The 24,826-nt window shown below is 39.4% G+C and overlaps 1 protein-coding gene across 2 annotated transcripts; it reads right to left on the bottom strand.

The window, feature by feature from the left end:
- Positions 1-23,839, bottom strand: LOC144064808 (homeobox-containing protein 1-like). 2 transcript variants are annotated; one of them, XM_077587620.1, is made up of 10 exons: positions 23,641-23,839; positions 18,989-19,647; positions 12,632-12,717; positions 11,112-11,222; positions 6,999-7,149; positions 5,770-5,852; positions 5,488-5,583; positions 4,390-4,484; positions 3,643-3,726; positions 1-2,447 (listed from the first exon to the last, which is right to left on the bottom strand). In XM_077587620.1, exons 2-10 carry the CDS (start codon positions 19,633-19,635, stop codon positions 2,304-2,306), a joined length of 1,497 nt encoding a protein of 498 aa, XP_077443746.1. In that variant the 5' UTR covers positions 19,636-19,647; positions 23,641-23,839; the 3' UTR covers positions 1-2,303. The 2 variants fall into 2 exon arrangements, with proteins under 2 accessions (XP_077443746.1, XP_077443747.1); XM_077587621.1 differs by having other exon boundaries at positions 4,390-4,481.
- Between the last annotated feature and the right edge of the window lie 987 nt (positions 23,840-24,826).

Genomic DNA, 24,826 nt, shown 5'->3' with positions numbered 1-24,826 from the left:
AGGATTTATCAGCTGTAATGTGAATATTTACTTTGCAAGCCTATTTACAGCCAGCCGCAAAATAGGTTGCTTTCGTATCAAACATTTTAGGTTAGGAGACCTCCTACATTTGTCTAGAGCTCAGTTGCTAATTTATGGAGACGATGAAATGACATCAGTTGATTGACAGTTGAATAGGTTTAGAGATTCTGCTCATTTCCAAGTGAATCTGGCTATATTTTTAGAATGGTTGTGTATACAAACCTCCTCATAGAAGGAAAATACACGAATGAGCATATTTTCCCAGAATGCAAATCTATTCCTTTGGTCAAAAAGTTCCAAGTCCAGTTTAACTGCAAAGTTGTTGCGTCACCAAAAGGAGACTGGCATTTAGATATATTAAAAAAATAAAAATAATAATAAAAAAACACTTCAATCTTTGTTTTAGAGTGAGGCATGTACTGAGGATAAACTACATTTAACATTGGTGCTTTAACGTTTCAGCTAATTACACTGGCAAAGTTCAAACCAAACTGTGTTGTTTTAGCACATGGCTGAATTTCGAGGAAAAAAAATCTGCTCCAATCACAAAATCCCATTATTGGTGCAGGTAGGCCATAATTACACTTCTGTCCTCTGTAAGTAAGCATTCCAACTTGCTGCATTTGGGTAACACTGGGCAAAACATGACTAAAACATTCCGCCAGATCTATTAGAAGAAATGGCTTTGGATGTCCATAAAGACCACGGTCATACCAGTCTATGTTACGGTGGACGACTTTGAGCCAGCCTCATCACAGCATATTTTCCTTTGGCATGGAGGGCGTTAAAAAGCAAAGATTCCATTAGTAGATAGCTTAATATTTGCTTGATTATCACCTTGACTGATAAACAGATTCTCCATTGCCTCGACCACGTAAGTCATTGCTAAATATTACGATGATTGCAAAGAGTTTCTGCGGTAGAATGAAAACTTATAATAACTCATTCACTGACTGTCAGGCCGTACCAGTTGGCATCAATGGCAGCGAATGTGTTAAGGTATTGTTGAGGATTGCTGACATGCAAAGCAGTGAGATTCAAAAGAGGTGTGGTGGAACTTAAGGCAATTCATCTTGAGGCTTGCATTCAACAGCAGAAAACTTCCACAAATTCCGGTTTGGGGTAAAAACATTCAGACAGTTGGGGATGCGGATTAACGGAACTGCCTGACAATCTGATTTGTTCGGACGGAGAAGACGCTCTTCAGAAGACATTGTCCAGACACTTCTCCGGCCTATAATTGCACAATGACCAGGATGGGGCGGTAGGTAGGTAGCACATCAGTGGGTATGCATGACTGAGAACTAGAAGAACCATACATCTTATATACAGTACACACTTGTTGAGTTTGTCTCTGAGGTTGAGTGTGATTGAATGAGGATTGGCTCAGATGACCAGACTGCAGAGGTAAGGAGGAGTGTCCTGGGAGGAGGGGATACAAGGGGTAACAACCGCAGGCTTTGGTTGTGAGAAAAAGCCAGGACTTCTATTTCGTCTTTTTTTCTTTTCTTCCATAGACAGTTTTTCATTAAAAGGAGGCTGTGGACCAGGAGTTCCCAAACCAGTCCTGAAGGGCCAGTGTGTGCCCTGTTTTTGTTCCAACCAATCCAGCACATAGAGTTTAACCGATGAGGTTTCTGCTAAAACAAGAACCACCTTGCACTTGTAAGACACCATATTGGTGAAAAGAGGCTGTCCGGTTTAGTTGGAATGAAATCCTGCACCCTCTGCGGTCCTTTGTGGAATAGTTTGGAGACCACTGCTTTATCTTTAGTTGTCAGATTCGTTAGTTCATCAGGAAGTCGAAGCAATAAGTCATGGGTTGTTTTGGGAAAGACAAGAGGACACAGTCTCGGGCCTTTTGGAGGAACATAGTGCGTTGGGATCATGGGAACTCTTTCCTCAATTCAGATCCTGGGATTTTATTCTCTTAAAGGTACTATTTAGAAGCACCCTTTTGCCTGTTTGGGAAGCTAAAACCCTTGTTTTTTATCCAGCGTTATCCACCCAATCGTTTCCTGAAAATTGTTGCACAAGTGCTTTGTGTGGTTCTGTGTTTGTGTGACAAACTAAAGTCCCAACATCATTATCTAAAAGCTCTTGAGAGCGACAAGGCAGGGTCATTTTCTGGCACAGAACTTAATTTAAATATACTGTACTACCCAGGGTTCAAACACAAAATGGTTCTCCTAAAGTTCTGAATTCAAAAGGTAAAGTTCCTGCAATTGAAATGCACCTTTTATCCTTCCTGTTGTCCTCTTGTTCTTTCCATTTTTCAACATTCAGTCATCCTCTAGGACTTCTGTCTTGATGTCGCTGGGAACCCCTCCAGTTCTTGACAGGGCCAAGATGGTGTGATTTACAGCGGCCATCTCCACAGCCAAGGAGATGGGATCCTGGTGCTCGCTGTGCGCAGCGCTTTCATCCTGAGACAAGATGGGAGGAAGGAGGAGAACAACGTAGAGGGTGGAGTGCATAAAATCTTATTTTCCAAATGCCCACACAGAGCTCAGTGTTTGGTCAGTGAGGTTTTTAGTATGTTTTGAGGTTTGGTATTGTTCATTTCGATGAGAACTTAACGTGTAAGGATGTTTACGATTGAAACTAACGAAAGACAAAGAAAGATAACCGGGCTGTTGAGATAATCAGAATACAGTACATGTTTTTGTGTTAGCCGCTCTATTGCTAACCATTCCAAAAACAGCTGTTTGTTCCTTACCGTCTTCGAATTAGCGTTCACGTCGCATTTTTATTATTGTTGACAAAATTATTTGCCGATAATTATCGTTTTTATTTTATCGCCCAGGTCTAGCAACTTGCATGTGAAATTTTTCACATATATCATTTCACATGTTATTTTTGCACTGAACTGCAAGAAGGAACTGTAACCCTGTGCTAATTTCAACATAGGCAGTAGGTGGACTTTTAGCTTATCCCTTCAGGGGTCTCCATGGCAAACCTTTAGACTTGGAAAAAAAACGTACAACAATTTAAATCAAACTGTTATTATCATGTTTTTACATTAATTGAAATGTTTTTGCAAACTATTGAAAAAGTATAAGCATAATAAAAATAAGTTTATCTTTGTGTTTCAGTGCTTCTACGTGGGTTTTACAGTCAGTAATTCTACTATATGTTACGCTGAAGTCGCACTTGCATGTTGTGCAAATTTCGGTGCTTTTGGAGACGGCTTCGACATGGGATATTTCGTCGAATATGAACCAACAAACTTCTGCGAGTGTCGGGGTTTCTTATTAGAAGTTAGAAGCTGTGTACTCCTACTTCCTTTAGAACAACCCAGCAAATAATAGGATTTGTTTCAAAACAAAAGTGGTGGTTTAGTCAGCCTTAATAATACTTACTTCCTATATGAAAAGAACAAAAAAGAAAATGTTAAAGCGATAGAGGCTGCCTATGCAATCGAGACAAATCATTTGTCAGAACTTGTAACTCGGATGATTCACAATGGAATCGTGTTACCGAATTCATCCGGTTTACAATGCAATTGAATGAGGCTGCGTTACTTGTCCGGGTAAATTTTGGAAATTGGTGTCTACCTCCCAACTCGATGGTCCCCCACCCAATGTAAATAAATTATTTAATTAATTAATAGTGCATTACCTGTGTAGGGGAGGTGGGCTCCAAGCGGTAAAGGCCAAATGGTCTGCTAAGTGGTCTCTTGTCAAAATATGGCAGATCACATGCCTAAGGAGAGGAAATATTGAAACATAACAAAAGAAGCAAGAATTAACACTTTTTGGTGTAATGAAAGTAAAGGCACAAGAATACTATCGCCACCTTTCCAGATTAAGCTGTTCAGCCCTACATGGTCTTGAAATTTATATTTATTTATCCATCTATCTTTATTTTGTGATTTTGACTGAATTGTATATGTATAAGGGGACGGTCGGGTGGTGGTTAGCACGTTGGCTTCGCAGTTTAGAGATCGAGGATGCGAGCCCAGGTTGGTCCTAACTGTATGGAGTTTGCATGTTCTCCCCGCGCTTGCGTGGGTTTTCTCCGTGTACTTCGGTTCCCACCCACATTCTACGAAAAATGCATGGTAAGCTGATTGAAGACGCTAAATTGCTCCTAGGTGAGCATGAATGCTTGTCCGTCTCCTTGTGCCCTGTTGTTGGCTGGACACCAATTCAAGGTGTTCCCGCCTTATCCCCATAGTTTCCTCGGGTAGGTTCCAGCACCCCCGCGATCCTTGTGAGGATAAGCAGTACAGAGTATATGCATGTCTGGCCTGTGTACACAGGTAAAGCCAACCATCATCGGTTACTGGTCCAATACAAAATGTGCACCAAACTCTTAAGCAAAATTGTTTAAAAGTGTTACAGGATATCCATAAACTTGCTGTACCTGGTCTGCAAAATCATTGGCATCAATGTCGTCACTGTTGGAGTGTCCCCCTGGACTTTGCACATCTATCCCATGACTCTCTAGGATTGTGGCTTCTTGGAGGAAAAGAACAAAGTGTGATATACATTTATGATTAATTGTAGATCCCAGTGTCATTGCACTAAAATGCAGTAATCATTTACCAAACGAAGCCTCAGTCAATTTTCAACTCTACAGAGAAAAAACATCGTATTTATATTTGTTATCTAAAGAGATGAACTATAATAATACATTTGTTTTTTTTAAACATTTACTTTACCATACAAAAATGTTCTACTCTACAGAGAAAAAAAATGTATTTATATTTGTTATCTAAAGACATGAACTATAATAATACATTAGTTTTTTTAAACATTTACTTTACCATACAAAAATTTTCACTACCACAGAGGTGGCTTGTAATAAAACATACTGTTTCACGTTTGAGTAACTTTGTAAGAGGAATTACTACTTTTAGTCTATTACAATGGGGTACATCATTGACTATCACATCAAGTGGCATTTCACTAATATCAATATGTTGTGTATTTTGGTTATTTAAAGAAACTATAGTCACACGGCTCAGTTTCACTAATATTAGGATGTTGGATATTTACCAAATTTACTGGGGCAGGCAGTCATTTTACTGCAGTCACAATATAAAATGATTCACCCCTGATTTAGTAGTTTTGTGAATAGACCACCCAAAGCGGGCTCAAAAGGTCAAAAATGTTCTAATTTTGTTAAGGACAGTAAATAAAATTTCTACTCCTATATTATTTGTGGTTAAGATCAGAATGAAAATCAGTACTACTCATTTTCTAGAGATGGATATGCACGGAATAATGCTAGTGGCTACCACTACTACTATATCTACTCCCCCACAAGTATAGCACTCTCAAAAACCTTTCACTATTCTAATTACCCCCACTCATTATGAAATTACCCAATAGCCATGCATTTTTTAAATAACCATTTTTGTGGGGGGGAAAAAACTAACCAGACACCATAAGAAAACCATGTAATAAAATGTATAATCATTAAACTTATATGATATGTGCAATGCTTGATATACATTACCAATGTTTGCTCGTCTTTTGATCTCTTTGCGGCGGTTCGCAAACCAGTTGTAAACTTTGAGGGAGGTGACCCTTTCCAAATCAGACAGCTTTTTCCCTGAAAAATATCAAAAGGGTCTTAATGCCCTGACTCATTGCACTGCAAGGTCAACCTTGGCCCTTTTATCAACCAAACAAGAGCAAATAACTTGACTGTCTTTCTTAGATGCAGAATTGTTTAATTTTAGGTCTTTAAATGTACAAAATACAGTAGACACAAGTATTAGCAGTTTCCATGTTGTACCTGGTTTCTGAATAACGGCATTGCAAGCGTTGGCGATTTCCTCCCTTTTGGCCTCATCCGGGTACTGGTTGTCATTGAAGTAGCTAAAAAAATAATCAATAAACAAAAAAAGATTATACATCATTTATTTTCTGTACCGCTTATCCTCACAAGAGTCGAGGCGGGTGCTGGAGCCTATTCCAGCTGACTTTGGGCAACAGGCAGGGGACACCCTGAATTGTTGGCCAGCCAAACGCAGGGCACAAGGAGATGGACAACCATTCACGCTCACACTCATACCTAGGGGCAATTTAGAGTGTCCAATCATGTTTTTGAAATGTGGAAGCAAACCGGAGTATCCGGAGAAAAGCCACGCAGGTCCAGGGACAACATGTAAACTCCACACAGGTGGACCGACCTGGATTTGAACCCAGGACCCGAGCTGTGAGGTCGACGAACTAACCACTCTTCCACCGGGCCGCCCCGGCCCAGAACATATTTCCGGTTTTATTAATTTTAATTTGATCAGTATTTTTGATTTTTGATCATTTGTTAAATTATTAACACTGGATTGATTGACTAAAATAGTTAAGCGCGCTATAAATGGTTAAGTCACAACCATAAATAGTAGATTCTTAAAACCTGTGCAGGGCATTTTGACTGGGTTCTTTGGTGCTCCAGGGATTTCTATTCAACCCAACTATATGGAGCTGTTATTCTTTGAAATTGTCAATAAAATATCAGCAAAAAAGTGTTCAACCAGCCCACATGCATGTTTTTCGGATGTGGGAGGAAACCGGAGTTTGCGAAAAAGAAAACGACGCAAGCCCAGGGAGACACACAGTGAAGACCGACCTGGGATTGAACCCTCAACTGTGCAACAGTCAAAGAAAACCAAATCGTACTCTCTGCAACCATGTGAACCAGGGGTGAGCAAACTATTTCACAAAGGGCCACATTGGGTGCAGGTTTTCATTCAAACCCATAAAGACGACACCTTTTCACCAATCTGGTGTCCTACAAGTGCAATCAGTGGATTGCAGTGAGGTGCTTCTTGTTTTCTGCAGAATTCTCATTGGTCAAAGTTTCTGTGATGGATTGGTTGGAACAAAAACCTGCACCCATAGCGGCCCCCGAGGACCGGTTTGCCTACCCCTCATGTAAACTTTCTTTGAGGAGAACAGAAAATCATTGGGAAATTTTAAAACAATTCTCACATCGTTATGAATCCTATGAATCAGTCTCCTTACCTCTCCATCACAGCCAGACACTCTTTCCTCCAAGTAAAGCGGCTTCCCCGCCGAAGTCGGAAAGTTCCCGGGGCAGTGGTCAGTGGAGGAGTTTGCCTCCACTCCATGTCCTCCAGAGGCATCGGTGCCGGCCGCATGTTCAGAGTGGCACCTGTATCGAGAAAAGGCAGCAGGTTACCGAATAGTCATTAGATTGGTGTAGCTGAATGTCTTTAACACCATTGACAGCTAATCTATTTTGACTGAGAGATGATGGGTTCAATTGAATGATCACTCAAGTTTCATTCTATGGTATTGTATTTCATGGAGCAAGACTGAAAACGCCTAGTGCATGTGGAAGACGGAAGACCAACAGATAAGTGCGTAACACAACAGACTTCAAATAGATTGGTGTACAAACATTAAGTTCTTATCAAAATCTGTCAAGTAGGTGGCTCAAGACAAAATACAGCAAACATGAATGCACAGTTGAAATTATACACCACTTATTTCCAGTTAAAAGGAGTGTAGGGCTGAAATAAAACACAATTTCAAGCTAAAAAGTGGGACACATTTGCAGAGTCATAACCCAATGCAACAAGTTAAGACGTCAACAGTCCTTTGCAATCTGCATAAAAGTCCCACTATCACAGATTAAAGACTGTTGTCAAAGAGTATTCAAAATTAAACTATCAAGACGGACACAGATCCAGACCTGTTGAGATTGCATAGAAAATAATTTATGTAACATTGATAATTAGCTTTGCTAAAAACACTAAGACTTAACGGTAGGATGACTCAATGGAAAACCAGTAGATAACCGAGTATATTCATTGATCATCTTGCAACAAGTTAGAATACGATATTGAAAGTAGGTCAGAGGAGTAAATAAATCTCAAAGAGCATGAGAATTTACCGTACAAGTGCACACCTAAGGCTGATCCACCATAACACAGCGAAAATCTAAACTTGACACACAAGTGTCTTGAGCTCCAGTAACATCGGATCTACCAAGTTGTATATATTTTGCATTTACGATCCTCGATTCCATGAGCAAGCATGGTGATTGAAAAATTAATAATTAATGACCTGTATTCAAAACCACAGTTAATTTTTTGGTACACTTTTGGCGCTGCTGGGGCCTTGTTGTTTTGGTTCCCATGCCATTGATAAATACGGCAGATATCCCAAATGCTTACCACCTGTAGTTTAGCCCGAAAAACATCCCAATTCATTGACTATGTCATTTGTTTCCTGGTCAAAACAGTCTTCAGTAAACTGTTTGGATCCAAACAACGGAATTTGTTACTTACCAACTGCTTCACAGTGGTAGTGTTTGTGTTGTACCAATATCCTACACATCTATAAACGATTTTTCAATAAAACAATCAACGTAGTTGGAAAAAATAACAACAACGCTGGCGGCCACATAAATGAAATTAAACGTAAGAGGACACATTGCGACACATTCCCCTTGACGTCATGGGTAGCATCTCTGGATTTCTGGCCGAAAGGAAAATGGGATAAAAACTGTTTTTGTGCTTTTTGGTTTATTTTACAAAGAAAGGAATGGCCAGTGGTTCAGCAAAGTCCAATTTATTGAATGGAGTAAAGTACCTCCTTGGCTTGACTCAATGTGGCCATAAATATAACAGAGAAAGAGCCGTTTGCAGTGCTGATGGCATTGGCAAACCTCCACTAAGGAGCATGCCGCAGAGGACAAGGCGTGGGATGTCTGCTGCCTGTCTATAGGTTGATACAGCACAATTATGCTAGAGATGCAATGTCAGCATGTTGCCTGTTTAAACCTCCACATCTGACTGTGCTTCAGAAGTAGCCTTGATAAAATCCTTTTAACATTTAAAGCTTTTTTTTAATACATATATTCTTTGGCAAGTGTTCCTCTAGACCAGAGGTGGGCAAACCGGTCCTCGAGGGCTGGTGTGGGTGCAGGTTTTTGTTCCAACCAATCCAACACAAACAGTTTAACCAATGAAGTTTCTGCTGAAACAAGAAGCACCTAACTGCAATCCACTGATTGCACTTCTAAGATACCAGATTGGTGGAAAGGTTTCCTCTTATAGGTTGGAACGAAAACCCGCACTCACTGCGGCCCTTTTTGGAATAGTTTGCCCACCCCTGCTCGAGACCCATGTATTTTATCCTAACCAATTGCTATAAAACTGAAGAACAACATAGTACATCAAGCTTATCAGATTTTTATTGTAGCGGAGGTAAAACATATACTCTTCTCTACTCAAGGTGAAGAGCTGAACAGCAAACTGCAACACCATGGTAGACGCCAATATGGAATTGCAATCTGATTGCGAATCACTGGATAGTTCTTACAATACATCAAACATTTTGAAAAAAAATTGTTCAAATGTAGCATGGGGATTGCATGAATGCTGTTTAAAGGTATGACCTGTTTTGTTTTAGTGTAAAAAATTATATGGTGTTCCAAATATTTGGGAATCAGTTTTGTATAATCTCCAATTAAATGTGAGCATAATTAAGTAGTGATTAATGTTATACTATAGCGCCTACAGTATAACATTAATCACTACTTAATATTTTTGTTCCAAGATACGAAAGAAATCTCCCCAAAAATCAAACAGCTCCTGATCTGTAAATACACTGCCTGTATTCTGTATTTTATTTTGAAATTGTCACGATAGACTTGGCCCCCCCAATCGCTATTTCCTGACACCTTTCTGGCCTTTCATTGGCTGTCTCCCAACACCTTGCTGGTGTCCCATGTTCCACGAAGCTTTGTGTGACTTTGACCACTATTTGTCATAACGGAGTTCTAGCATAGTGTTTCATACTTTTTTCGAGTGGGGTCAAAGCAACTTTGTTTCTTTTTCAATTTGGGCCCAAAGAACGTTAATTTCATTGAATTCATAATTTTAATTTGTTAAACTGTGTTTGCAGCAAGCCAACCCACAACAAGATCCAAGTTAAATCTCTCTAAGCACAGCCAGTAATTCTATTCTTACTTGATATCAATTATTTTCCCAATTTTCTGAAAATGTTATGAAAATGCTGCAGAAATCTAAAACTTGTTAACTTAGGTTGAAATGGGTTAATTCCATCCAACTTTTACATTTTTTTAAAATGGCGAGGTCAGTTAAATTTACATTGTTTTTTTGTAAGGCTGAAGAAAGTCCGCTTGCCAATGGTGATGTCTTCAGGTGATTATTATATTTATTTCATATTCCACAGCAACTTTTGGTTTGAAGGAAAATTTATAAAGATAAAAAAAACGTCAAAATTTCTGCTGATTTTATTATTCATTTCTTTTCATAGTATAAGGAGAGTTGTCTAATCTTTATTGCACAACAACAGAAAAAAAATATTAAATCATATTTTATATTATATTTCTTTTAAAATAAGGTAACAGGTACTTTCATAATTGGAAAAAGCAGGAAAGTAATTTATCTACTTATTTTCAGAAGTTTGAAATTTCAAATTTGAAAAAAAAGATGTCATGTTATCGTGATAATTATCGATAGACTGATGCTTTTTTTTTTTCAATCGTGATGATATATAAAATGTTGACCTGTTACCTACGTGCTGGACAAGAGGTTTGTCAAAAAAAAGTTAAGACAAGTCAATGTTATGAACATGTCTGTGGATAAAAATATACACACTTTAAAACCTTGGAATGGCGGCAAATTGACTAAAACCTATCATTTTTATCCGTAGTGGTAGGAAAATAATTTTATTTACGTATTTGAAGCCTGTATTTTTTTTTATCTGCAGCCCTCTCTCCTGTTAATATCGGTTTGTTTTTCAGTTTGTTTCATATTAAGGTCAGAGATAGCTATTGATTGTCATGCAGATTGGTGTGTGTTATCCATACAAATGTGGGCGTGTGATAGGAACATTGATGGTGAAACTGATGTCTAGTGGTTTATAATCACAAATAAGAAATATGCTGGGTATAGTTACTGGTGGCTAGAAAATATGTGTGTGGGTTTGCGACACTGTAAATGTAGATTGTGGGTCAAAAAAGAGGACGTTTTTCATTTTCATTTTTTTAAAGGAATGAAACTGATCTTTGTGTTAAAACAAATATTTAAAAAAAATACAAGACATTATACATTTTTTGCATCAGAGATGAGCTATTACCTGGAGTTGTTTTCTCCAAGGTGTACCAGCGATAAAAAGCCCTCTTTTTCTGCTCACTCAGGTCAGAGCCATGCTGCAGTAGCCAGTGTGAGATTCTGCTCTGGCTGATGCCTGGAAGGTAGCCAGACATCAAATTAGTGAATGTTTTACATCAAGCCCTGGCATAGTTTGCTGACAAATCCATTGAAGCAATTCTAGAGACAAAAGGAAAAATGAGAACAGAATGCAGTCAGTGACTTTTGTAATTTAGCTAGTTGCATCAATAGTGTATTTTTGGGTTATTCAAAATGAGTCATGTCTACTGAACGTGTTTGTAGAAAAAAATAATCCACGGAAGTGTTTTAAAACCCTGCAGTTACTGGATATTGCCACTCTTGGAAGACTTCAAAAGAGAACACTTTCCCTTTGCCCCCACTAAAAATGGTCTAGTTCACTATCAATACAAATCTGTTTTAAGCATGGTAAAACAGGTGTAAAATTGCTTCAGGAACATTTTCGGGACCACAATTGTTAAGTCGTCCTGTTTAATTATAATTTTTTAATAATTAAGGGATAGGCTATGTTCACATGCACTTTTGAATGCAATCATGTCTAATTTCGCAGTTTTTTTGTGAGGCAGCCGTCAGTATATGCTGCTCTTTTTCGCTCTTTTTAAAAAAAAAAAAAATTAAACAAGGCTGTGCGTTTTGGGTCACCTCAGAAATCAGTCATACAAACGATGAATTCAATTACAATGGGGAAACACAAATGGTATTGACAGAATACAAAGATATGTTAAAACTCATGAAAATCAATTACACAAAGGGGTTGCATGTAAAGCCCAGAAAAACAAATCACCATCTCCGACATAAGACTGAGTATGCCTCGTTTTCAGATTTTGACTTGTCACTCCTTCACATCCACCCCACTCATCTGGTCCTCCTCTAGGAGCCGTACAGAAACCTATTCAATGTGTATGTCAGTTGGACTATTACGTATATACGTTTTCTTGATCTTTTCCGAGTTTCGGGATGCTTGCACGGTGGCTCTCATACCGCGTTTTTGCCAAAACTAGTACAGCTTTTTCAATATCGCCCTAATAATTGAAATGAGAAAAGTCGTGATGCTACTAAAAAAATAAATGCTATTGTGCCTGGGAATGGTTTCTTTTGCAACCGTTTTGCGTTCCCCGCCTCTGTCTTTATCAGTTGCGCACCCCGGTGGTGAACCCCGTATTTTTGTCTTTAGTCATCGTCCCACAACCCCGGTCCGCGAGAAAACAGGAAAATGTTTTCCAGTCCACTGTGAGAAAAAGATTGGGGACCACTGATTTAAAATGTAGACTATACTAAATTTTAACAGCACATAGTAGCACGTAATAGCATATACTGTAATTGAATTAAAAAGAGAGAAAAAATGAAAAATACAACAAAAATAGTCAAAAGTATTCATAATGATGTACTTCGTTTACAGAGAACACGAAAGAGCAACAATAGCATAATTTGTTCTAAACTGGCTTTGTCCCTGTGTCTGGAACTCACCGGTGACCTGCGCTACAACTGCCTGAGAGATCCTGCGGTTCCCCAAGAAGGCTTTAATCTCCTCTTTGACCATGCTGCTATCCCTCCTGCAACAAAACACAGCATTAGACTGTGAAAAAATGCATCATTTAGAAAATATTCAGTACATCTTAAATAATTAAATGTAATTTTACAGACAGGAACAATGCAACCAAAACTAAATTTAAATGTATAGTTTTAGGCACTGTTTCTTGTCAGGAAGTCCAATTGTTTATTTTTGAGTTTTCAGTATTGAGGTGACTAACATTGATATGGCATATATAATTATTTATTAATATTGAGTAGCATCTATGCAGTGTGTTGAAGCATATCTTTTCAAGCCAGCAACCAGAAGTGCATGTATGAATTTTGTATGACAACAGTTTATAATCATCCAAAAAAAAGCATGAATGATGCCACAGACAGGAATAAAGAAGGATTTGTGGTCATAAATTACATACAAAAGCCTCCAAACAGTTAGGGATGCTGGGCTTATGGAAATGTTAGCAGTCCTGAGGAAGAAAAACACACTGCCAGTTAGGTGTTCTACATTTATATAATATTGGCTCCAAAGTAGGCTCAGTGAGTCCTGTTCTGGCCCACATCCTATAACCATTGCCGCATGTTTAATGATCCCGAATTGTAACTTTGGCTTTTTTGCCCAAAATGTGGTAGTCCGAGGCCTTGAATGAGTTGCAAAGCTCAGATAAACTGTGAATGAATGCGTGTAATGAGAAATATTCTCAAGTTTTTTTTAACCCCAAATATGGCAAGCGGTGAACATTACATATGAAGGCATTTACTATTAATGTGAGACAGAATGCAATTCTGAAGAATACAGGGTGATTTTGAGTGTTTCAGTATTCAGCAGTATAGGAAAGGATTTTTTCTTTTTAAAAATTATGAAGAAGCATTAGATGGATTAAATATGCGTGTTTATCAGACAATATAGTAAATTTAGTCGGAGTTGAGACTAAAATCCATTACGTAGTTCTAGAGTTGGGCGATATGACCCAAATTGTTATCACGATAAAAAAAATAAGAAAATCAGTCGATATCAATAATTATCACGATAACCATCACATCTTTTTTGTTTAAAATTTGAAACTTCTGTGAATAAGTAAATAAATTACTGTCCTCCTTATTCAAATATGAAAATAACTATTACCTTACTTTATAAAAAAAGAGAATATGAAATGTGATGATTTTAAAAAGTATTTTTGTTGTTCTGTTGTGCAATAAAGATAAGACAACTTCCTCCTTACACTATGAAAAGTAAAAAATAAAACCAAGAGAAATTTTGGCAGACGTCTGAGCAATATGAAATAAATAAAATAATCAACTGAAGACATTACCACCATTGCCAAGCAGAGTATTTTCAGCCACACAAAAAGAAATGGTGTAAATTTACCTCACATATGGCCATTTACAAAAAAAATAAAAAGTTGGATGAACTTAAGCCATTTTAACCCAAGATCATTTTTTTTTGCAACATTTTCAGAATATTTACATAAAATGTGCAAACACCTTGATATCAAGTAAAAAAAATTACAGGCTGTCCTCAAATGAGGACAGTGGGTTAAGGACATTTTCAATAAGGCTGTCTGCAGGTATTTATGAGGCTTAATTTTAAAAAAAAAGCCAGCGACTATTCACTTGGATCTTTTAGTGGATCGGCTCTGTGTTGTCCAGCGTTGGTCTGGAACTAGCGTTCATGTCACAACAGCGCCCCCAATCCATGTAGTGGTCGGGTGGTTTAATTGCAGTTTTATTTTTTATAAAAAAAAATATTATTGTTGACAAAAATTATTTCATGATAATTATCATTATCGTTTTATCGCCCAGCTCCATGTAGTTCGTAATTCATTTTCATTTTATAGTTTCTTACAACACATTGATGAATATTGATTGAATAGCTCTGTCTGAATGTCATGTCACCCGTTTTAAACTGCAAATTTCATCCTCCCTATAATATAACCAGAAACCAGCGACATCTGTCAGATGACAACAATTTGGGTTTCCCCACAAAATCCCACCTCAAACAAAAATTCAAAAATCTGACCAAAAGAGTTTCTACCTAAAACTCAGAGATTCAGCACTCATGTTTTCAGCTAGGGTCAATGTTTTCAGCAAACTTGTTACTTCTTCAAACAGATTTCATGTACTGTATTTTCTCGCATAAAAGCCGTATTTGTTACAAAATAAATGATGACTGAATCAATGGGGAGAGGGGGAGAGGGGGCCTTAGGACTACTTAAACATTGCTTGGGTCTTACGTAAGATTTGTAGGTACCGTGTTCGTAACCCCTGATAATTAACACTTAGGTCAAGGCATTACTCTTCATAATTCTAGTAACATTACATATGAAGGCTTTACTATTAAGCACAATTAACATAAAAAGAATGTTGAATCTTTCAGCATGTTTTTTTATCCATACGATTTTACTCAGATTAGAACAAAAAACAGTCAAGCCTCTGGACACCCTTTAAAAGCTTCAACATCCTCTATACTGCTGTCATGTAGCACAGCTAAAATTAGACATGGATAAAAAAGCTGCCTGTATTGACAGCAATTAATCAATGTAGCACAAGCTTTTGTACTAGACAAAGGATGCATGTCAAGCTTCGTCGAGAAGGCTGAGGGAGAGGTCCAGGCAATCCACTCAACTGCACTTTGAGGGGAGAAAAAAGACAAGGATAACATCGGCTCATTGAAAAGCTAGAAAAAGGGCGTCGTACGCCCACAGCCCTGTGAAAGGTTATGCATTATCATACTGTCGCGGAATGGACTTGAATCTTACTTCTTAGACTTTCTAAGGTAGGACATTGAACTAAGTGCACAAAGAGGGGCAATAGCTAATGCAGCGAGGACATGTTCCGATTTATCATATCGGGCAGCATGAAGGCAGAGGTTCATAGTGGTAGGAGACGGCTAATGTGTAAAGTGCTTAGAGACTGATGAAAATGTGACTAAGGGGAGGATTCTGATGGACGGTAATGGCTCTAACTACCACGTTTCTACTCGAACATCAGCATGTGTGATTTCAAGCTTTTCTACTCCTATACATAAATCCTGCAGTGTTTTGCTGTGTAATACAAAAAAAGGAATGGATTATAAATTTTTCCACTTCTTATTTTTCAGATTAGAAATAATTTTATTGTGCAACAAACTCCTCAGCAAGCTGTCCAGAAGCTTGATACTGATCCAGATTATTTGATTCAGGTGTGTTAGTGGAGGGAGATATGGAAAACAGACCGGATAGGTGCTCTCGAGGACCAGAGTTGGCCACCCTTGGGCTAGAGTATCAGCTGCAAATAGTTAGTTAGTTTATGGGCAAGACTGGTTGAACTTTAAATGTAATTTCAACACACTATGCCAAAGATGGGGACAGACATAAAACAGTATTAGATTGTGATTTTAAATATGCCGGCGTTCCAATTCTCCTCGCCTATTCTCTTCAGACGAAGGAAGTTGTCCCTGATGAAATTACTCGCTGCAGTAATCTCAAGACAGAAATTCATGCATCATGTATTTTTGGTGTGCTTGGTGCTGTTCCAACCTACTACGAAAACAAGATCAAAGTTACGAAATCCCCCAGAGAGTAAATACATTTTCTGTATCCGTTATTTTATTTTGAATTTGTCGCGGTAGCGTTGCATTCTGCTTGACAATCTCCATACACTCCCTTGGCCTCTAATTGGCTATCTAACAACAACAAGAATTCTCTTTTGACTGCTGTTCATCATCATGGAATTCTAACTTTTTTCTTCTTAGGTTTTCGAGTTTGGGGAAGAGAAAGGGTCAAATATTACAGAAAAATATGACAAGGCTTTAAATTTGGCTCCGACCAGCGAATGCTCAAAGAGGAACCAGGTGATGCAAGTTGTGCTTGACAAAGGGACTTAGGGGTCACATTATGGCATTGGATTGGATTGGAACTTTGCTTCATCCGGTATTCGGGCAATTTCCAAGCCATTCAACTTATTTAGCTCTTATAAAGAGGGAGATCACTACGATCGGTACAGTGTGATAGAACAAGATCCCACCTGCAATGCTTGCATCAAAATAGGGAGAGATCTCATCAAAGTTTACCTCGAGAACACGAAGCCAGTCATCATGCGAGACTACAACCGCAACAATGGAAGTGTGGATAACCTACTTCCAGTGATTGTAACATTTCCTCCTACAATGTCTTTGTGATTTGGAGAAAAATCAGGTTGACCTGGATGTCCCATAAGGCGAACAAAAGAAGGATGTTCCTAAAGAAGCTAGGACACATTTGAAAGGGAGCATATCCCTCGCACAGAAGCCTCAGCAGCAGCAGTTAAAGCTATTCAGAGTCCAAGAGCTCCTGATCAACCTTGGGTTACAATCCAAACTAGACAAGATGAAAATGAAGTGATTCTTGTCTATAAATTACTTAGAATTTATTTCAGTTTTATTGTAGTTTTCATTTTGGTTAACTTTTTTATTTTTACAATACTAGTTTTTGCCCCTTTTTGTGTTCTTTAGCAGTAGTACCTTTGGTGTTGATTTGATTTATTTATTTAATAAGGGACAGCACAGAACATATATATATATATATATATATATATATATATATATATATATATATATATATATTCATGATAATGAATGAAATAATGAAATATGCAAGATTGTAGCTAAATTATCCCTACGTATGTGGTCATTTGAGAAGCGCAAATACTTTCTTGATGAAAGAAATCAGTACGAGACTAGAAATGGAAAGGAAGGATTGTAGCAAATCATACCTGAAACAATTGGGGTCAGTGTATACCTCAGATTCAGTTTGCATTTTGCAGCACATGTACCAGTTTCAAAACCTCATTTTATAAACGAGCAAACTCTAGCTGCTCAGTTTTTCACCTCCATAAAATCCACATTGTTCGTTCATTTCCCAATTCGCTTATCCTCACAAGGGTCGTCAGAGCTTATCTGAACAGCTACAGTGAAGGTGGGGAACACCCTGAATTGGTTGCCAGCTAATAACACGAAACGAGCAGATGATTCCATTTGCGTACACTAATATCTACGGACAAAATGGAGCCTACCACATGATTTTGGGATGCGTGAGGAATCCAAAGCACCCAGACCAAAAAACCACACAGGCACGGACGGGTTTATGCAAACCTCACACAGGAAGGTCAGAAGCCACGACTGAACCCTCGATCTTAAAAACTGTCACTCTGTGGTTAGTCAATTATCAGAATACTTGATTATGGTAGCCCAAAAATGAGTGGAGAATATATGGGACAACAGTTGCAATACCAATAAATGTATAACTTCCAAAATTGGTGACAATGATGATTGAACAAAAGAAAAAAACTCAGGGTGGCTGACAAGAAGCCAAGAGCCAAATTGCTGATTTTCTGATGCATAGCCACACTGGTCAATAACTAAGAAGACCATAGTAGAGAGTCAGTCTGAAATTTTCCACAAAGTCGAGGGGCGCCCGATCAGTTCGGTGCGTCTTTTGTATGCACAAAATCCAAGATTCTCTGGATGTCGCCGTATGACGCTGACCGCTTGATTGTCTGGGTGCATTTCTTGCTGACACGCTATATTTATTTAGTGAAAATGTGGACGTCCGGCAAGTCCGGCATATGAACTTCGGGCTTGCCGTCATTCCAGGAGGCTTGACGAAGGAACTACATCTGCTGGACATTGCCATAAACAGAGCATTCAAAACAAAGTTGTGAACAGCTTGGGAGCAATGCATGTCCGATGGTATACATCGCTATACAAAGACCGGCAGGCAGCGTCGGGTGAGTTACGCAACAATATGTATACAATAGCATAGTGTCATGCTAGCGCCCATTGAGCCGAAGCGTCTTATCTATGGGCAAAAAAACAGAAAATACACCCGCAAGTGAGACAGCACCCTTTCAGGTGGTGCGTCCTATGGGTGTGCAAATACGGTACATATTTTTTCTTTCCAATTCAGTTGTACAAGTTATGGGTCCAACTTATGTATGAAATCATTTTGAAATAATGTCTTGTATTTTTGTCTTAATTTAAAATATGACAAAAATGTAACATTCCAACAGGATTTTGTAAATGCTTCATATACCTCTAATTCAAAAGGAAGACTATAGATAAGCTTACTACACATTACCAAGCATGCATATTTCTGCAGTTGTGCTAAAAAAAATTTCCAAATAGAAACAGGGCGTATACATGACCTATTTTTCCAGTTGCTTTGAGTCAGTGCCAGAAGTCATGTCCAGTTGAGTGGAACTGAAATTGGGCATTAACAAATACTCCAGCTAACAAATGTGTTTTAAAGTAAAAAAAAAGTCAGTTTAGTTTCTACTGACCTCATCATCTCTTCCACTTTGTCGTCAATGTCAAGGTCCTCTTCTATGGCCTCAAACCCAAAGGTTCTTGCTGCTGCGGCATTATTTACAGGGTACCGGGGAGGTGACAACTTTCCGTTGGGTGTGGCAGCAAGAGTATCACGGCCATTCGGTGGCATTGCCACAAGTGAGACAGGTGAGGGCAAGATAGTAGGGGCTGGAGGCGGAGCTGGCGGAGGGGAGGTGTCATAGCTGTTACTAAGAGAGGGTGAGAGCCCCCCATTACTGCCAAACTGAGTCTGCGTGGCTGTGGACATCTTAGAGGTCGTAGAGGAGGCAATGGTTGTGGAGTGTTCGCCAACGTTGACTTCGCCATTATTGATGGCGCCGTTGCACGTCACAGAGGAGGTGGTGGTGGTTGCCGAGGCAGTGTTGTTGGAGGCAGAGCTGTTGGTGCAGTTGTTTGTCCCGCCTACCAGGTAGGAGGAGGAAGAAGAGGAGGAGGATGAGGTGCGGCGACCAAACTTGTCACCATGCTCCCGGTCCAGCCGGTCCAAAGTTTCAAGTGCATGGAGAATCTCCTGTTTGGTCATGCCGGAGCGACGCAGCCGCTGCAGCAAATCTATCTGCTCAATAGTGAAGCGTGGTTCTTCGTTGAAGTCCGACATCCTGATGCTGAACTGGAGACAAAACAGAATGGTTGTGAGACTGAGGACAGCGCAGAAGTAAAGGAAATGCAAAGGGTATCTGAGGTAAAAAGCTGCAAGAAGACAGAACTAGAGAGATGAAGGGATTGTCGATGGGGAAATGAGAGGATTAAGGAGGAAAAGGTGAAAAATTACACAGCTGATGATGGGCAGAGAAAATGAGAAGGATGTGGCAGAGAGATGAAGCAGTGACGGGAAAGTCGAGAGAAACTGTAGGGAAAGTAAGAGAACAAAAACTGCAAGATGAAAATAAAGCTGTGGCAGATAAGAAAATGAAGAGTGAGAGATAGAAGTGTGAAATGAAAAAGGAAGGGAGGGGCCAAGCATGGAAAAAAAATCTGCTATTTTTGGGAGACTGGCAAGCAACACACAAAGTGCCAGAGTCACCTTGACAGCTGATTCGATCTTAACATTCTGTCCGCCATTCTTTAACAGCTCCTCTATATGCGCACCTCCCACGCTCAATGCTTTTCATAAGCAATTTACTATGCTAAAAATCAATGTGTCTAGAACAAGACTGCAGTACATTTTGTTCCTGCACCTTATAACTATGCGGATTAAAATGTGTTTGAGGTTTGATGGATGGATAGTACAAATCTCAGTACAAAATTATAGAAGATTTTTAGAATTAAAGGCTGTTCTACCTCATTGGTCAGATGCATTTAACAGAGGTGGCAAAACAACTTTAAAATAACATGGAAAACTAAAATTGAGATCACGATTGAAGAGTTACTTTGGCCCAGTATGTGCATTCATTGTACACACAGCTAAAGAGTAGTTTGGTATTATAGCTGAACATTGAAATGTTTGCTGCATTATTAGTAGGGCTTTTTAAGAAGTTCACTACAGCTGTTAACGATTATCAAGCAAAGTTACAAAGGAAAGCTGATATCAGCAGGATACATCTATTTCACATATATAAATTAATCTTGGATAGCAGATTTTGTGCAAACATCTTCTTATGCTCAAATCGGTAACTGAGCAATCATTAACTCTGCTGTTCATGCATTAACAGAGTTACACTAGCCTCCATAATAAATGGCACCCCAGGTTAAAGATGCATTCTTCAGCTTCTATAAGAAGCATTTTTTGTAAATTCATCTCTTTATTGCTTATTAGAAATCCGATGTAATACAGTAATAACTTGACATACGAGTGCCCCAACATACAAGAAATTTGAGATACGAGGAAAATTCTGAGGAAATATTTTCCTTGAGATACGAGATAAATTTGAGATACGAGAATACGAGGGGGCCCAGTGGCCGAGTCAGCGAGAGGCTGCTTATGATAAGAGCACTGTCTTTCTCGCCGCATCTCTTATTATGTACCTCTCTGCATAATCTGTTTAATTCCAGACCCCCTTTGGGCGTGTGCGGTCAATTGGTCGCCGGTGTTTTGGTCGCCGGTCTTTTGGTCGCGGTCTTTTGGTCGCCCCGACCGCGACAACGGGCGACCAAAAGGCCGGCGACCAAAAGGCCGACGACCAAAAGGCCGACGACAAAACAAGGTAATACAACACGGTCTACGCATCAATAAAAGCCAACAATGGTCATGAGCAGTTTCACTGAGCCGACGTGTGAGTGAATAAGAGTTTGAATGTACATGCGTTGTCCCTTTAAGAAGCTACGTCAGTCAGGGTCTTAACAAGTTCTCCAACAAAAAACAATAAAAGTCCGGGAAATTTGGAGTTTTTCTTTAGCCTAATAGTTACTAGGGCATTAAATATGACTAAATAGTAATTCACAGTTTGTATTTAGGGAATTTGAGCAACGATTTAAATGGTAATTATCCCTTACCTTCCGGGCGACCAAAAGACAGGCGACCAAAAGATCAGCAACCAAAAGACCGGCGACCAATCGACCGTGTACCCCTTTGGGTGCTCTTATATTATAGGAAAGTCATATTATTTACTACCATTTAACACTTCTCCCAAGAATCAGGCAGTCTGTGTCTAGGTCACAGGCAATTGTAGAGTAGGATTCTCTTCTGCTCTCTGGTGCATTTAAATAATTCAATATAAGACATGATGTGGCTGACTGAGCCGCCTCGTGGTATGGAGGTTCACTCACCCGACTTTGATGTGGGGAGACGCGGGCTCGATTCCCACTGGTGGTGGTATGATTGTGAGTGCATAAGGTCGTTTGTCCCTTGTGTGCCCTATGGCTGACTGGCGACCAGTCTAGTGTGTAGTCTACCTTTCGCCCGAAGACAGCTGGGTTAGGTTTCAGCAACCCCCGCACACCTTTCGAGGATGCCCGGTATGGAAGATGAATGAATAAATGAATAATGTTGTTGTTTGAATTCTTATTGCTGTGTTTATTAAATGTGTGTTCATGTGTTCGTGCGGTCTCTCTATGTTGCTTATCGTTTCAACGTGGGGAGATTTTGTATATACTTGTTATTCATTTTATGACATTAATAAATAATTGTATGATCATTTGCTCTCATTTGTGTTTCTCACGTCTTTCTTACAAAATTGGGAAATTTTGACTAATTTTAGTTGGTAGTTGTGTGAGGACTATGGAATGAATTAGAGAATTTACATATAAAATACTGCTCTATGAATTTTTCAACTTACAAAAAAAGTTCTGGAACCAATTAATTTCATAAGGAGAGAGGTATGACTGTATATAATAAGTAGAGCAGCTTCTTACTGGTGGGGCTTGAAAGGAGGGATTATAAATCTTCGTTGACAAAAGTCACTTAGAAACTTTGATGAGACTGACTTTATATTGTAAATATAGGTGTCAGGGTTTAAAATTAGAAGATTTTCAGCAGGTGGTGTGCAATGCAAAAAAGTACGGCGCAGTTCCAAAGCGGTTGGAAAACACTGCCTTATGCCACACCAACAGACTTAAACCCAAAAATATTGAGGCTTGAAATAAGTAAAGCAAACACGCTACAACAGAGCATTTGTTTGAGAGCTGACATTTTTGTAATTTTATAATTGAGTTGTAAATGCTGTAGATGAGAGTAGAAATGAAAAGTTTAGGACACTAACTTGTAACGAGTATTCATATATTATAGATGTATTTCAACAGGTCACTTATCTCTCATCTCATTTTCTGAACCGCTTTATCCTCATTAGGGTCGCGGAGGGTGCTGGAGACTATCAAAACTGACTCCAGGCCAGAGGCGGGGGACACCGTGAATCGGTGGGCAGCCGATCGCAGGGCACAAGGAGACGGACAACAATACACACTCACACCCATACCCAGAATGTCCAATCAGCCTCCCATGCATGTTTTTGGAATGCGGGAGGAAACTGGAGTACCCTGAGGAAACCCACCCAGAACATGCAAACTCCACACAGATGGACGTGACCTGGATTTGAACCCAGGACCCCAGAGCTGTGAGGCCGACGCGCTAACCGCTAACCACTCACCCCACCGAGCCGCCCATATGTCGCTTTAAGAAACCTAATTTTAATCAAATATTAAAAGGCGATATGCTGATCTTTCTTAGGGGTTTTACGCTCATCCAGTACGTGATTACATTACACCATTGCATTGGATCTTCCTACAAGTTACCACAATAGGAACTGGTTTTCAGAAAGTTAAGTTACCTGTCATGGGTTTTGGTTTTCGTTAGGGTCGCAGAGGTAGGATCGAAACGTGTCTTTGACTAAATCACTTGAGGGCAAGCCAACTAGTGATGGCAGCTTTCACGCCCTTTTGCCCAAACAGCTAAGGTTAGCAATTGTTGCGATGGCAAACGGATAATGTCCCATAAGCCATCGTAACGAATATATCGAATGATTTTGAAAAGAACCGCATCGGGCCACAAGTACAAAACTAAAAAGCTAATTTCGTTAACTATGCGGTATGCGCTTGTTAGCATTACATGCTAGTTTTGCCTAAGCGATGACTAGCTGACGGAGGACAGACCGAAGGGTGCTGTTCGCAATGATTTGATTTTAATATAACAACCTTTACTGTATATTGTGTGTCAAACTGCAAGACTTACCTCGGTTTACACTGTCCGCTTCACCATCTAACTTCAACAGGCGACCAAAAGCCCACCTCGACTTGAAAGGAGGCCCAATATTACCGCAGTTTGATGTCAGTACCCCCCGTTCCACTATTTTTCCAAGGATTTCTAATCAGAGGCGAATTATTCGCCTCTTCGCTTTGTCTGTCTGACAACAGCCATATTGACAAGTAGCACTTTCGAGGAGCTTTTAGGGAATTGTAGTTTTCGTCTGAAAAATGTCCCCAACATGCAGCGGGGTTATTGAGAGTAAAAACTACAAATCCCTTAAAGGAAGAAACGGTGGTGCGCTGGTGGCACAAAACTACAGTTGTCACTGAAACACTGTAATATTTGAATTCCTTCAAACTATTGAATAATTTTCTGTTCATGCAAACTATATACACATCTTTCATGTTGTGTAAAAAACATTTTTTTACCTATTTTTTCTTTTGCACTTATCATTGCTGATATTTTTGGGGTACTGTATTGAGTTTTTCATTTCCTCTTATGAGCTCAAATGCAATAAATCAAGTCCTAATTTTACATATGAATGCATTATTCATTGGGAAATTAAAGAACATCTTTGGGGATGATAATATTTGCCCTCATAAAGTCTGATTGGGCCTTTTTGACAGCTCAATGTCAAAGGTGGTTTGCACAGTCTTTGAGAAAACAACAGAGGGCAGCAAAATAAAGTACATAATATGTATACACTAATGATTTCTAAACTTGAAAGCAGTTTGCGTTTTAAAAGGCATTGAAGGCACCTCTCATCTCATCTAATTTTCGGAACTGCTTTATCCACACTAGGGTCGCGGGGGGTGCTGGAGCCCATCCCAGTTGACTTCGGGCCAAAGACAGGGGACACCCTGAATTGGTGGCCAGCCAATCGCAGGGCAAAAGGAGACAAACAACCATTCACACTCACACTCATACCTAGGGACAATTTAGAGTGTCCAATCAGCCTACCATGCATATCTTTGGAATGTGGGAGGAAACCGGAGTACCTGTAGAAAACCCACACAGGCCCGGGGAGATAATGCAAACTCCACACAGGTGGATCTGACCTGGATTTGACCTGGATTTGAAGCCAGGTCCCCCACTGTGAGGCCGACGCACTAACCACTCGTCCCACCGGACCGCCCCATTGAAGACACAGTATGAAAAATCCACTGGTATT

This window comes from Stigmatopora argus, chromosome 19, assembly GCF_051989625.1.
Source record: "Stigmatopora argus isolate UIUO_Sarg chromosome 19, RoL_Sarg_1.0, whole genome shotgun sequence".
NCBI classification, from domain to species: domain Eukaryota; kingdom Metazoa; phylum Chordata; class Actinopteri; order Syngnathiformes; family Syngnathidae; genus Stigmatopora; species Stigmatopora argus.
Note: the sequence above shows the minus strand (reverse complement) of the source record. Positions and strands in the feature narration are given on the sequence as shown.

What these genes read in the sequence shown, in the direction of transcription:
- LOC144064808 (XM_077587620.1), bottom strand. Translation starts at nt 19,635, where the DNA reads ATGTCGGACTTCAACGAAGAACCACGCTTCACTATTGAGCAGATAGAT. An exon ending in AGTTGTAGCGCAGGTCACCG is followed by an intron (nt 11,223 to 12,631) that starts GTGAGTTCCAGA and finishes GCTACCTTCCAG; the next exon opens with GCATCAGCCAGAGCAGAATC. An exon ending in TGTCTGGCTGTGATGGAGAG is followed by an intron (nt 5,853 to 6,998) that starts GTAAGGAGACTG and finishes TTATTTTTTTAG; the next exon opens with CTACTTCAATGACAACCAGT.